We start from the raw sequence: 14,337 nt of genomic DNA on the forward strand, positions 1-14,337 counted from the left end.
CCTGCACTTGCCCGGGTGCGCTGGGTGGTGACACCGGCCCGGGGAAGAGTCTTCATGAGATTTAGCCATTGAAAGGGCTTTCCCATAAATTAATGTCTGGCTGCTGGGACCCCAGTGGTCACTGAAATAGGGGCCCCAAACCCTTTTTTCCTCCTCACTTACCCCTTGTAGTGAGCAGACATTTGAATGGAGCAGCACTTGATCAGGCATGGTACCAAGTCATCTATTGTCTTTGAGACCAACTAAATTCAGAGTTGTCCTCACTTCAAGAGGTGCAATGAGCAAAGAAACCATGCTTAGGACCTCCATTTAAGTGATGGGTAAGGATCCCAAAAGTAGAGTCCAATGCAAAAATTGCCATTGCAAAACGCACATTTATTATACTCTACCTTCCAAATAATTTGTTTCCATCGCCACAAGGAGAGCCCATTCATAATAATATTTTCCATTTTCTTTATGACCTTCAATGATGTAGTGGCTTCCAAGCATTAATAAAACATGTATAAAATTGGCACCATTTTCAATAATTGGAAGTCCAGAATAAAGGCTCATAGATTTCTGCAAAAATACTTCTGCCAGAATCCGGGCTTTTAAGTGCAAGAATAAGATCCCGAAGTTAGCCAGCACAGCCGCCTGGTTCTGCAAACTATCCAGCTCTCTTGAGATGTGCAAAGCCGTGCAGTAGTGTCTAGCCGCTTCTTCAATTTTCCCTCCTCCTCTTAGAGCAATACCAAGAAGGTTATGTGCGATCCCGAGCTGGAGTTGTGTACAAGAAAATAAGGACACCACTCTGCTCAATATATCAAGAGCCTCATTGCTCTCCTTGTCAAGCAAATAGAGCCAAGCAAGGGACACCAATATATCCACCTTGTACTTTTTATCTATGATGAAAGTGTCCATTGCCTTCATGATATAGGAACGTGCCTCCCTGTACAATTTTAGCCTTGAGCATATGTCCGATAAGCTCAGATAGATGAAGTAACTCAGCTCCCGGTCTTGGTCAGTTATCACTGATTTAAGAGCTTGTTTTAGATGATAGACCACTTGAGATGGAAATATCTGCCCTTTCCTTTTCACTCCTCGAGTCTTAGAAGTATTTTCTATGATGACCCTGATCCTTCTTAAAGAGTCCATGATGGTACAAGAAGGTGGAGAAGCTACTTTAACGCAGCTTAAGGTCAAGTTTGGCAAACACTTTTTAGTATAGATATCGGCCAACTGAAAGTAGTATCCTGACGAAGGCCTCATACTGAAGTCCATTGAGTTGTCTAAGGTTTGTAGCCTCTCGAGAAATGGCAAAGCTTCATTGTGTTGCCTCAAGTCAATGAAAGTCTTGGCCAAAAGCTGACACACTTTGATCTCAGTTTTCTGGTCTTGACTCATTATTGCCTTCTTCATGGCATATTTCAAAATCAAAGACTCCATATCTGTGCTGCTTATATAGTTTTGTAATCCGAGAAGTAACGATGAAGACTTGTCGATCATTTGACAACCTTTTTCCTTTGATTTTTGCTTTAAGTAAATTGCATTGAGGTTCATGTGGACAGCGGCAAAGAGAAAGATATCTGAGAAATCCCCATTAATAACTCCCATGGCTTCTTCCAAGTAAACCCGAGCTTGGGACAACTTGTTCTTCTTGGTACAGAGCCTGCCCAGAAGAAAGCAAATTCTTGCCTGAGTCCATTTCATACAAGATTTCTTAGCTGCTCCTCTTGCTATACTAAGGTAGCGAACCAAGTCTTCTTCATCATTGTACCCGTGAAATGAGGTTTGTAGGAAAGTATATGAGACATCATAAAGTTTTTGGTAATTAGGTTGATACTGTTCACTGTTCAAAAATAAGAGTAAAGGTTGTAAGGAGTCAAGATTCTCCTCTTCTGCACAAATACAGAAACTAGTGTCCTCATATTCATCAAGTGGGGTCTGGACGGGGGAAGGAACGGAGCTTATATCAGGAGAATCACTGGAGGTGTCCAAACAAGGTGGGCAAGTGACGGACATGCTCATGAATGTCTCCAATTTTTCTTTTAAGTTGTTGCTGTCGCCACTTGATGTTTCATGGAAGCTTTCTAAAATTTACAAAATTAAAATTATTATTCCAAATATGTGAAATCTGTCACCTATAACGTATTTTGTTTATTACAAATGGACAAGTTTTATACTTTTTCTTTAATTACATTTTAGTAAAGTTTAACTTTACAATAGACATATTGGAAATTAGTAAGATAAACCATATACATAATCAGAAATATAACACCCTCCCAACCAGAGGCAGGAAAATAAATAAATATTTTTAAAAGAAATGGAACTATAGTTTTGTTTATTTAACTAAAAGTAATTATTGATTTTATTTTTTAGTTTTAAAGTGGTAAAGAGCTCCAAAACTCTTGGAAAATGAATTAATTAAACAAGATACACTGTCTGCCTTCAGTCACCACAAGGGGGAGCTAAGGAGCTGGCAACGTGCTCTTTAACAGTATGCACTAAGCGCCCTAGCTCCCTCTAGTGGTGACTTTAAGCACTGAGAATTGGCCAAAATGGGGTTAGAGTTCTGTGTCAGAAAAAAAGAGCTGCAACCACAATAAGGACATATTAGGGAATGAATCCACACAGAATTGTAAAGCTATTTAGGTTAAAAATAGGGTGGATAGTAACTTTAAGTTAGCCATGCACATCACATAGAGCCATAATTTACAGATAACCCTTCATATAATATGCCTCCTCAATAGTCCTCCATATATAATGCAACCCCATTGTCCAGTATATGGTATAATGCACCTCATATATAATGCACTGCCCATAGTCCTTCATATAGTATAACGCACAGCCTGTAGTCCTCCATATACTATAAATGCACCTTCCATTGTCCTCCACAGGGGCGTAACTACCGCGGTCGCAGAGGTCGCCATTGCGACCGGGCCCGGCAGCGTAGGGGCCCGCTCTGCAGACCACGCGGCTGCTATATTTACCGGTGCCGCCGCCGCTGACAGTGAGCCCCATTGCCCAGTGTCATCGGCGGCAGCACTGGGCCCCCCTGTCTGGTGTCATCGGCGGCGGCACTGGACCCCCTGCCCAGTGTCATCGGCGGCAGCACTGGACCCCCCTGTCTGGTGTCATCGGCGGCGGAACTGGGTCCCCCTGTCTGGAGTCATCAGCGGTGGCACTGGGCCCCCCTGTCTGGTGTCATCGGCGGCGGCACTGGGCCCCCCTGCCCGGTGTCATCAGCGGCAGCACTGGGCCCCCCTGCCCTTTGTCATCGGTGGCGGCATTGGGCCCCCCTGCTTGGTGTCATCGGCGGCGGCATTGGGCCCCCCTGCCTGGTGTCATCGGCGGCAGCATTGGGCCCCCCTGCCCGGTGTCATCGGCGGCGGCACTGGGTCCCCATGCCCGGTGTCATCGGCGGCGGCACTGGGCTCCCTCTCCCGTCATCGTGATGAAGCGTAGAGCGGCGCTCCATACTCCATCATTCTCTCCCTGTGCGCGGTGACGTCACTCCTGTGCGACTGCTGTGCAGAGAGCACAGAGTGCAGGACAGGAGGACAGTGACCAGAGCGCTGGGGGAACGGAGGACAGAGATGAGGACAGAGCAGTGGTGAAACGAACGAGGTGAGTAATTTATTTATTTTTTGTTAAATCAGTGAGTACACGGTGGCCAGAGGCCTGGGGGAAGCTGCACTATACACAGGGAGGCCTGGGGGAGGCTGCACTATACACAGGGAGGCCTGGGGGAGGCTGCAGTATACACAGGGAGGCCTGGGGAAGGCTGCACTATACATAGGGAGGCCTGGGAGAGGCTGCATTATACACAGGGAGGCCTGGGGGAGGCTGCATTATACACAGGGAGGCCTGGGGTGACTGCATTATACAAAATGTAGAACACCTTATACATGGAGGAGTATGGGAGTGCATTATACAGTATGAAGGTTTATGGTGCTGCATTATAATACATATAGGACTATGGGGGCTACATTATAATATATGGAGGCTACCTTATACATGGACTATGGGGGTGCATTATAAAACATTGAGTACTATGTGGTGCAGTATAATATGTTGAGTACTATGGGGTGAATTATAATACATGGAGGACTATGGGAAATGCATTATAATACATGGAGGACTATGGAAGTGTATTCTAATATATGTAGGGTTATGTGGGACCCTTTATACTATATGGAAGGCTATGTGGGGGCCATTACAGTATTTGGAGAACTATATACAAGGGGGACAAAGATACAATCAGGGGATGGGAACGTTTTGTGCTGAGGGAAAAAGGCTCTTTCCCTCAGCACCCAGCTTTCCCATGCTCTGCTATAATCTTCTCTCAGCACCCAGATTTCCCATGCTCTGATATGGGAAAGCTGGGTGCTGAGGGAAAGATGTATAGCAGAGCATGGGAAAGCTGGGTGCTGATGACAAGATGCATATCAGAACATAGGAAAGCTGGGTGCTGAGAGAGGGATTTCAGATCATGGGAAATTTGGGTGCTGAGGGAAAGAGCCAAGTGTCAGCTTGATTATCATGTACCCCGAGTGTCAGTGTCATCCCGTACCCCAAGTGTCGGTGTACAGTACAGACCAAAAGTTTGGACACACCTCCTCATTCCAGAGAATGCCAAGAGTGTGCAAAGCAGTAATCAAAGGAAAAGGTGGCTACTTTGAAGAACCTAGAATATAAGACATGTTTTCAGTTGTTTCACACTTGTTTGTTAAGTATTTCATTCCACATGTGTTAATTCATAGTTTTGATGCCTTCAATGTGAATCTACAATTTTCAGAGTCACGAAAATAAAGAAAACTCTTTGAATGAGATGGTGTGTCCAAACTTTTGGTCTGTACTGTACGTGGAGGGGTGGGGGGCCCCGGGTCCGAACTTTGCACCGGGGCCCATCAATCTCTAGTTACGCCACTGGTCCTCCATATGGTATAAAGCACAGCCCATAGTCATTCATGTACTATCGCCACTGTGTACTCACTGATATTTTTTTTAAAAAAAAGAAAGACACTCACTGTCTTCACTGCTCTACACAGCGGACGTGATGAAGTGACGTCATCTCAGTGCATTAAGCTGTCATCTCATACAGGAGAATGATTAAGGAGGTAGCAGACAGTGGATCATTCCCTTTTACATCATTGCTTTCAACTGTATCGACATCCGAAATGCTGATAATGTTGAAAGTATGATGGCGGATGGGGGGGCCCACTGTCGGCACTGGCACCGGGCTTCCCCACTCACAGGTCCCATTGCAGCTGATTGCAGCTGCGTAGTCTGCCACCATTGACAGTACGCCACTGAAAGAGGAGGTAGCCAGGAGGCTTATGGGGACGACCAGCGGGCAGGAGAATTACCAACTCTCTCTGGAGTCCCGGAGAGCCTCCCAGAGGTTACAGGAGTCCTAGCAAGTATGGTCTTAACACTAGAAGTCCCAGAAATTTCGAGCTCCCCCCTGAAGTCCCGAAAGAGGGTCAAATGACCCTTAGTCTAAACTGAATAGAACTAACTAGAAACTAAATGGCTAAACTCAATTGAAAACAACAACCTCCTGTGGTGCGACAGTAATGGCCTTAATTACAGAACAAAAGACAGTGATTATAGGATGTTAGGTAAAATCCTTCAGGTCATTCGACTTGTCTCTGGGTTCCAAAGGTAGAAATGTTAAATGACCCCTCTCTGGGACTTCTAGTGTTAACCTTTGTCCGGCTGAATAGGTACAATTGTAACTATTCTGTTTTAAAATTGCAATACATTTTTTTTTCCAAAAGCCGTAGAGGTCTGAAATTTCGTGACATCTCTGCAGTTTTGGTCCAGAATATATTGGCCAAATTTCAATAAAATATCTCCACCCCCTTCCGAGATAAGGGGTCGCTGTTAACGTTGTAAAATTATGCAGCCTGACGAAGGTTAAAGGGGTTGTTGGGGCAAAATGAAAGAAAATTGAGTATTTGGTGTGTTAAAAAACAACAAACAAAGTGATCCTCACCCCCCATCTTGACTTATCTGAATCCATTACAAGGAGCTCCATGGTCTGTGTTTAGCAAAAACCAAGCAGCAGCAGGACCTCCACATTATTGGTGATGCCTATTCTGGATCCATTTGAATGTTATTTTTTAACATACCAAACCACCAGGAAAATATTAACCCCTTTATCTGTTATGCCTCAGTCATATGAGGCATCAGGGCTTTTTGTCCCATGCTGGTACCAGGATCCTTATGAACCCACTGCCTTGAATTGCAAGGCCTTTGGATAAAATAGCGGGCTCTATGTATGTACAAATAGAATAAACATGACTACCGAGGAAATGTGAAGTATATGAATGACTTATTTTAATAAACTTACCTTTATTCTGGCAGATTTCGGATTCCTCAAACTGATCTGTTATAAAAGATAATAAGAAGAAGACAAGAGGTGGCGTTTTATATTTGTCCCATAATTTTAATAGTTTCTTAAATAATGTCCATAGTCAATATTAGTATTTTATTCCCTCTTCTCACAGAGATGCTAAATGTCCCAAATTTTTAAAAATAAAAAAATAATAATAAGTATATATATTTGGAATAAGTGCATCTATCACAACATAAAATTGTTTCACCCATACAATAAATGCAAAAACAAAAAGAATAAAGAAGAAAAATGCCAAAATTGATGACTTTAATGCTGCCACACCTTCTCCCCAAAAATGGGATAAAAACAATAAAGTGTTGTATGTAACCCAAATATACTTTAAAAAAAGTCAACTATTTAGACTTTGATCTCTGCTGTAAAAACAAAACCCAAAAAGAAATGGAGCTTTTTCATCATTTTACCGTACTTGTAGGTTTAGATGACACTTTTTTTCTACCATATAATGTACTAAAAAATAGGGGAAAAAAATTCTAACTCATTCAGCTAAAAATAATTCCTTACATTTTGATGGGGAAAAAAAAATTGTTATGGTTCTTGGAAGAAGAGAAGGAAAAAAGGAGAGTGGGTCTATAAGAAGGTGCTAAGAAGAGTGAATAATAAGTATACGCAACGTGGCAGGTATAGACAGGCAATAGACAGCTTCTGATTGCATGACATTGTGCTGTATAACTTAGGGGTACTTTGCACGTTGGCAGCTTCACACGCACTTACCTGCCCTGCGACGTCACTTTGGCCGGCGACCCGCCTCCTTCTTAAGGGGGCGGTTCGTGCGGCATCACAGCAACGTCACACGGCAGGCGGCCAATAGAAGCGGAGGGGCGGAGATGAGCGGGACGCAAACATCCCGCCTACCTCCTTCCTTCCGCATAGCCGGTGGAGGCAGGTAAGGAGATGTTCCTCGCTCCTGCGGCTTCATACACAGCGATGTATGCTGCCGCAGGAACGAGGAACAACATCATATCTCCTATTGGTGCGACATTATAAAAAATGACCGACGCTACACAGATCACCGATTTTTGATGTTTTTGCGATCGTTTATCGGCGCATCTAGGCTTTACACGTTGCAACGTCATTACCGGCGCCGGATGTGCGTCACTTTCAATTTGACCCTGACGATATCGCAGTAGCGATGTCGCAACGTGCAAAGTACCCATTAGAATCCACCACATTCTCCATCACCAAGGCTTACCCAACTTATACAAGTGGCAGACATCAGAATGGGATATTCTCTGCAGTAAAGTCTTTGCTGCCTCAAAGTCAAAATCTTCTTCTGCACCTTTTCTGCTCAGTCCATTGTCATTCATAGGGAAGGATGTGCTGTTCTGTCTGGATAATAAGACTGGGTTAAATTCATTAAAATCACATATCAGACACATATAGAGGGCTACCCATTGATATAGAGCCATATTATTTCAAATTACTGTATATCAGATATAGTATAAGAAATTCCCCTCATCTATCTCCCAATGAACGGATCACCCCAATATGTTGACAGAAGAAACACTTAGGTCCAGATATGGGCTCCTTCTACCTTCTACCTCATGGACACCCATATTTGTAAAGAGAGGATGTGATGATCATTTGCCCCCAGCATCCCATCGTTTGTTGTAGTGGGTTATGGTGCAGTAAGTCCCAAGCTATTAATGGGTCCCCTAAATTTTTTTTACGTATTTCTTACCCTTTTTCCGGCATATAAGGCTTCATATCGAAGGTTCTTACAAATCCAACACTGCCATTAGTTATGTTTCTTCCTACAAACCACTCCATGCATTCAATATACGTAGTGATTATTTCCACCATGTCTCCACTCTGATAGCTGATCTCATCCGGGATATCACTTTCGTAATTGACTATGGCTTCCACCCATCCTGCGTAGACTAGCACAGTACATAATCATATAAAGCAATTATTTTTTTTTAAAGAAAGAAACTAACAACATGTCTCAAAAAGAAAACCCTATTGCCCCCATTCCTTAAGAATGATGTTGAGTAAACCAATCTTAATGGAGGGAGCATTGGAGAACAATGCGTCATGGAGAACAATGCGTCAAATTCATTAGGAAGCATTTGGCAATTATTAAATTTGGTGTGGTCGTGCACCAGTGCCAGAAATATTACTCCAGGCACGGGATGGCGTACGGGTATTTTGGTTTTGCTAGAGAAATTATTCTAAATTCCAGCTCCCCCCTTGTAGAAGATGTGCACATCTACCACTACCTGCATCATATGCTTAGTGTCACAATGTCACTGAAGGATAACAAGGGACTATGCTGTCTCTCTCGCTGGGGGATACTAGGCTATCCCTAACCTCAGGGTTACTCCTGATGGTGGAGAGTCCTGTGCTGGCTATGCTCCTGAACAGATCTAATCTGATGACCCCCTGCATCCAGGGAAGGAAGATGCAGAAGTGAGCAGGAAAACAGCTAAAGACAGACAAGAAAAAAACAAAACTCTGAATAGACAATGAGAGACTCAGGAGAAAAGCAAGAGCAGGAAGGCAGCAACAAATGCCAACAAGAGTTAACTCCACAACCGCATTCAGCAACAGGTACTACAATCACCACTTGGCTTGAATCACAACACCTCGCCAGACGAGCTAAGATAAACTATAGCTGGCATAGAAGGAATGATCTAGCCAGCATATATAAAGCCTGCTTTACACCTTACAATTAAGCATACGATATCATATGCGATGTGACACACCCTCATCGTATGTGCGGCACGTTCAATTTGTTCACTGTGTCGCACAAACGATTAATTGCCTTCACACGTACTTACCTACGATACGACCTCGATGTGGGCGGCGAACATCCACTTCCTGGAGTGGGAGGGACTTTCGGCGTCACAGCGACGTCACACGGCAGTCAGCCATAGAAGCGGAGGGGCGGAGATGAGCGGGACGTAAACATCCCGCCCACCTCCTTCCTTCCGCATAGCCGGTGGGAGCTGCGGAACGCAGGTAAGCTGCAGTTCATCGTTCCCGGGGTGTCACACACTGCGATGTGTGCTGCCTCGGGAACATTGAACAACCCAACGTTCAATTTTTAGGTTTTGTACGACGTGTATGCGATCAACGTTTATTCGTTCAATCGCAATCGCACGTAGGTTTCACACACTACAATATCACTAACGATGCCGGATGTGCGTCACTTACGACGTGACTCCGCCGATACATCGTTAGATATATTGTAGCGTGTAAAGCCCGCTTAAGAGCAGAGCAGATGTAATTGGCTCGCGCACAGCATGTGATTAAAAGAGACTAACAAGCGGACTAGCAGAGATTAGCTCTTGCTGGCCTGCTTATAAACTACCACTCTGCAGGTCAACACCCGAGTTTGCCTACCTTGATCACAGACACCAGAGAAGTTATTTCGTGGAGTGTCAGAATCTGTAGTCTAACCAGATCCAGACAACGTCATGACAGTCGGCGAAATTTGTAAAAACCTCCATGTCACACTGACAGTTGCTATCGCTGTACACACAAATATATCATCAAGAGAGATATACTAGGTTATGTGTGATTGATCCCATAAGAAATAGAATCTTGTGACACGTGATTGACTACAACTCAAGTGTAAAGGCCCCGTTACATGCAACAACATCGCTAACGAGATGTCGTTGGGGTCACGGAATTCGTGACGCACATCCGGCCTCATTAGCGACGTCGTTGTGTATGACACGTACAAGCGACCGCTAATGATGCAAAATACTTACCAAATCGTTGATTGTTGACACGTCTTCCATTTCCCAAATGTCGTTGCTGCTTTTGGACGCAGGTTGTTCGTCGTTCCTGAGGCAGCACACATCGCTACATGTGACCCCAGGAGTGACGAACAACACCGTACCTGCGTCCTCCGGCAACGAGGCAAGCGTGTCTTTCATGCGGCTGCTCTCTGCCCCTCTGTTTCTATTGGACGCCTGCAGCGTGATGTCGCTGTGACGCTGCACGAACTTCCCCCTTAGAAAAGAGGCTATTTGCCGGCCACAGCGACGTCGCTAAGAAGGTAAGTCCATGTGACGGGTATTAGCAATATTGTGCGCCACGGGCAGCGATTTGCCCGTGATGCACAAACGACGGGGGCGGGTGCTTTCAGCTCCACGTAAAGCGTAAAGTGTGGTTGTCATCTGCTGGGTTATTGGAGTCCATTACTTTGGACACAGAATTGTTGAAAATGGTTTCATTATGACCATTTGCAATTTGAAGCTTCTTTTTTTCAGTTTTAGATTGATTTGGGCAATTGAAGAAAAAGAAAATGAATCTGATGGCAGGCGTGGGCTCCAGCTCATCAAGACTGGAGATGTTTACACCATTCTTGATAAACAGGGCGATCGAGTAAGATACGCCAAATTCACTAAAAGTTATGCACCTCTTAATAAATTTGCTATATCTTCCAACTGCCTCATGTTTCTGCAAGAAATACGGTATATCACGTTCAAGAACTGACGTACACGTCTATCGAAATTTATGCAACTTTTTGGTTTAATTTATGAGCAATTCGTCGGCCAAGCTCAATCTACTCTCAGCTAAGTTGCACCCCCTTTTGAAAAAATTGCTGGAGATAACCAAAACTATTCTAAAACTGTGAAGAATCCCAATTGTTTCTGCAAATATAGGTTGCGAAAACATTTTTTGCAACATTTCCAGCAGTTTTATGCTAGAAATCTGGCTAAAACTGTTTTATAAATCGAGGGCCGCAGTTTTAACTTATACCCAACCAGTAGATTTTACATTTTTGTGTTTTTGTTTTTTCTTCCCCCTTCTTCCAAGAACCACAACTTTTTTTTTCCTACAATCCATATAGCATGTCAGTACTGTTTTTTTGAGTGATGATTTGTAGTTTTAAATTACACCATTTATTTTTACAATTTAATTTACTGAAAAAAAGGAAAACAAAAATCCACAATTCTGCAACTGCTTTTGTGAAGGGTTCATTACGCAGTAAAAATGACCTGGTAACATGATTGTCCAAGTCAGTACAAGTACAGAGATACCAAATGTAGTTTTTTTTTATTTTTAATTCAAGTTGTAAAAAAAATAAAAATAGCAACAAAAAGAGGAATAAATATCCTCCAAAAATTAAAGGGTAATTTATTCCTCATTAGAGTAGATTTATTCCTCTTTTTGTTGTTATTTTTATTTTTAGTGTATGGACTTACAAGCATGAGGTTCCCGTGACGAGGGTTGTAGGCTTCCGCATTATGGCCATAATACCAACTAAAACCTCATATTTGTTTGTACAGGATACAGCCAGACCCCTTTCTGTTAGGCCTTGCATATTAGAGTTCCTGTCCCTGTATGGTGCACAGATGGAGTACGGATTGGCAGCCCGCCTGATTTAATTGTATGGGCGTCACCTAATAGGCTACAGGCTTGTGACTGTGTATCTGCAAGTGTGAACAGCGCTCTATGCAAGCCATCAGTGTGGAGTTTTATCATCCAGCAATCACCCCCTCCATTTTTTGGAAGTGTGTGTGATTTGCTGTAAAAAAAAAAGACTAACTGTAAAATGCAAAATTTTGTTTACCTCACTATTTTCTAATAATCGTAACATTTTCGGTTATCTGTCAATGGAGCTGTGTGAGGGACTTTTTTGCAAGGCAAGGTGACATTTTTATTGATACAATTTTGGATTAGGTGCAACGTTTTGATCACTTCTTTTTACATGTTTTTGAGGCAAAAAAATAATTAACTTTATATTTTAATATATCTTACTTGTGGACGCAGCCTTACCAAATATGTCTATTGTTCAAAATTTGTAATAATTGTCTATTTTTACTAGGGGTAAAGAGGGATTATTTATATATGTATGTATATATATATATATATATATATATATATATATATATATATATATATATATACAGTTAGGTCCAGAAATATTTGGACAGTGACACAAGTTTTGTTATTTTAGCTGTTTACAAAAACATGTTCAGAAATACAATTATATATATAATATGGGCTGAAAGTGCACACTCCCAGCTGCAATATGAGAGTTTTCACATCCAAATCGGAGAAAGGGTTTAGGAATCATAGCTCTGTAATGCATAGCCTCCTCTTTTTCAAGGACAAAAAAGACTGACTGCATTCCTCGACCTGACGTGTGAACAGGTGCATCACTGAACATGACATAAAATACAAAAAAACAGTTTGCACTCTGATAATGCTAAAGTATGGAAACCATGAATATGCGAACATGGACCTGCATTACTGCTAAGGAAAATCTGAGAAAAATGAGATATTTAGCATATATAAATGGCCATTTGTATATCTGCCCAGTTGCCCCTTCACGGCATATCTCGTAACTGGGTCCCTGACGCTATGCTGAAGCCTCTCTCTAGGTTAAAAACCTCCTGTGTATGGGCAAGTAGGAACCTGCTATATAGGATAAGATTACCTGTGGCAACTGGGGGAACTGTTTTTTTGTATTTTATGTCATGTTCAGTGATGCACCTGTTCACACGTCAGGTCGAGGAGTGCAGTCAGTCTTTTTTGTCTATATGAAGAGGGTCATACCTTCTGACCGTGCACCCTTCCCCCAGTTGCCACAGGTAATCTTATCCTATATAGCAGGTTCCTACTTGCCCATACACAGGAGGTTTTTAACCTAGAGAGAGGCTTCAGCATAGCGTCAGGGACCCAGTTACGAGATATGCTGTGAAGGGGCAACTGGGCAGATATACAAATGGCCATTTATATATGCTAAATATCTCATTTTTCTCAGATTTTCCTTAGCAGTAATGCAGGTCCATGTTCGCATATTCATGGTTTCCATACTTTAGCATTATCAGAGTGCAAACTGTTTTTTTTTTTTGTATCCTCTTTTTCAAGGGACCAAAAGTAATTGGACAAGGGACTCTAAGGGCTGCAATTAACTCTGAAGGCGTCTCCCTCGTTAACCTGTAATCAATGAAGTAGTTAAAAGGTCTGGGGTTAATTACAGGTGTGTGGTTTTGCATTTGGAAGCTATTGCTGTGACCAGACAACATGCGGTCTAAGGAACTCTCAATTGAGGTGAAGCAGAACATCCTGAGGCTGAAAAAAAAGAAAAAATCCATCAGAGAGATAGCAGACATGCTTGGAGTAGCAAAATCAACAGTCGGGTACATTCTGAGAAAAAAGGAATTGACTGGTGAGCTTGGGAACTCAAAAATGCCTGGGCGTCCATGGATGACAACAGTGGTGGATGATCGCCGCATACTTTCTTTGGTGAAGAAGAACCCATTCACAACATCAACTGAAGTCCAGAACACTCTCAGTGAAGTAGGTGTATCTGTCTCTAAGTCAACAGTAAAGAGAAGACTCCATGAAAGTAAATACAAAGGGTTCACATCTAGATGCAAACCATTCATCAATTCCAAAAATAGACAGGCCAGAGTTAAATTTGCTGAAATACACCTCATGAAGTCAGCTCAGTTCTGGAAAAGTATTCTATGGACAGATGAGACAAAGATCAACCTGTACCAGAATGATGGGAAGAAAAAAGTTTGGAGAAGAAAGGGAACGGCACATGATCCAAGGCACACCACATCCTCTGTAAAACATGGTGGAGGCAACGTGATGGCATGGGCATGCATGGCTTTCAATGGCACTGGGTCACTTGTGTTTATTGATGACATAACAGCAGACAAGAGTAGCCGGATGAATTCTGAAGTGTACCGGGATATACTTTCAGCCCAGATTCAGCCAAATGCCGCAAAGTTGATCGGACGGCGCTTCATAGTACAGATGGACAATGACCCCAAGCATACAGCCAAAGCTACCCAGGAGTTCATGAGTGCAAAAAAGTGGAACATTCTGCAATGGCCAAGTCAATCACCAGATCTTAACCCAATTGAGCATGCATTTCACTTGCTCAAATCCAGACTTAAGACGGAAAGACCCACAAACAAGCAAGACCTGAAGGCTGCGACTGTAAAGGCCTGGCAAAGCATTAA

General features: G+C 42.9%; 1 protein-coding gene across 1 annotated transcript in view; it reads right to left on the reverse strand.

The window, feature by feature from the left end:
- The window catches only part of SH3TC1 (SH3 domain and tetratricopeptide repeats 1), a 78,435-nt gene that overhangs the window by 19,233 nt on the left and 44,865 nt on the right, over nucleotides 1–14,337 (reverse strand). Inside the window, exons 8-11 of the mRNA XM_075333267.1 lie at nucleotides 8,082–8,280; nucleotides 7,593–7,729; nucleotides 6,338–6,373; nucleotides 390–2,069 (exon numbers count right to left, since the gene is read on the reverse strand). Of these exons, the coding sequence (XP_075189382.1) occupies nucleotides 390–2,069; nucleotides 6,338–6,373; nucleotides 7,593–7,729; nucleotides 8,082–8,280 (2,052 nt within the window). The remainder of the gene's footprint in view (nucleotides 1–389; nucleotides 2,070–6,337; nucleotides 6,374–7,592; nucleotides 7,730–8,081; nucleotides 8,281–14,337) is intronic.

The sequence above is a fragment of the Anomaloglossus baeobatrachus genome, chromosome 1, assembly GCF_048569485.1.
Source record: "Anomaloglossus baeobatrachus isolate aAnoBae1 chromosome 1, aAnoBae1.hap1, whole genome shotgun sequence".
Taxonomy (NCBI): domain Eukaryota; kingdom Metazoa; phylum Chordata; class Amphibia; order Anura; family Aromobatidae; genus Anomaloglossus; species Anomaloglossus baeobatrachus.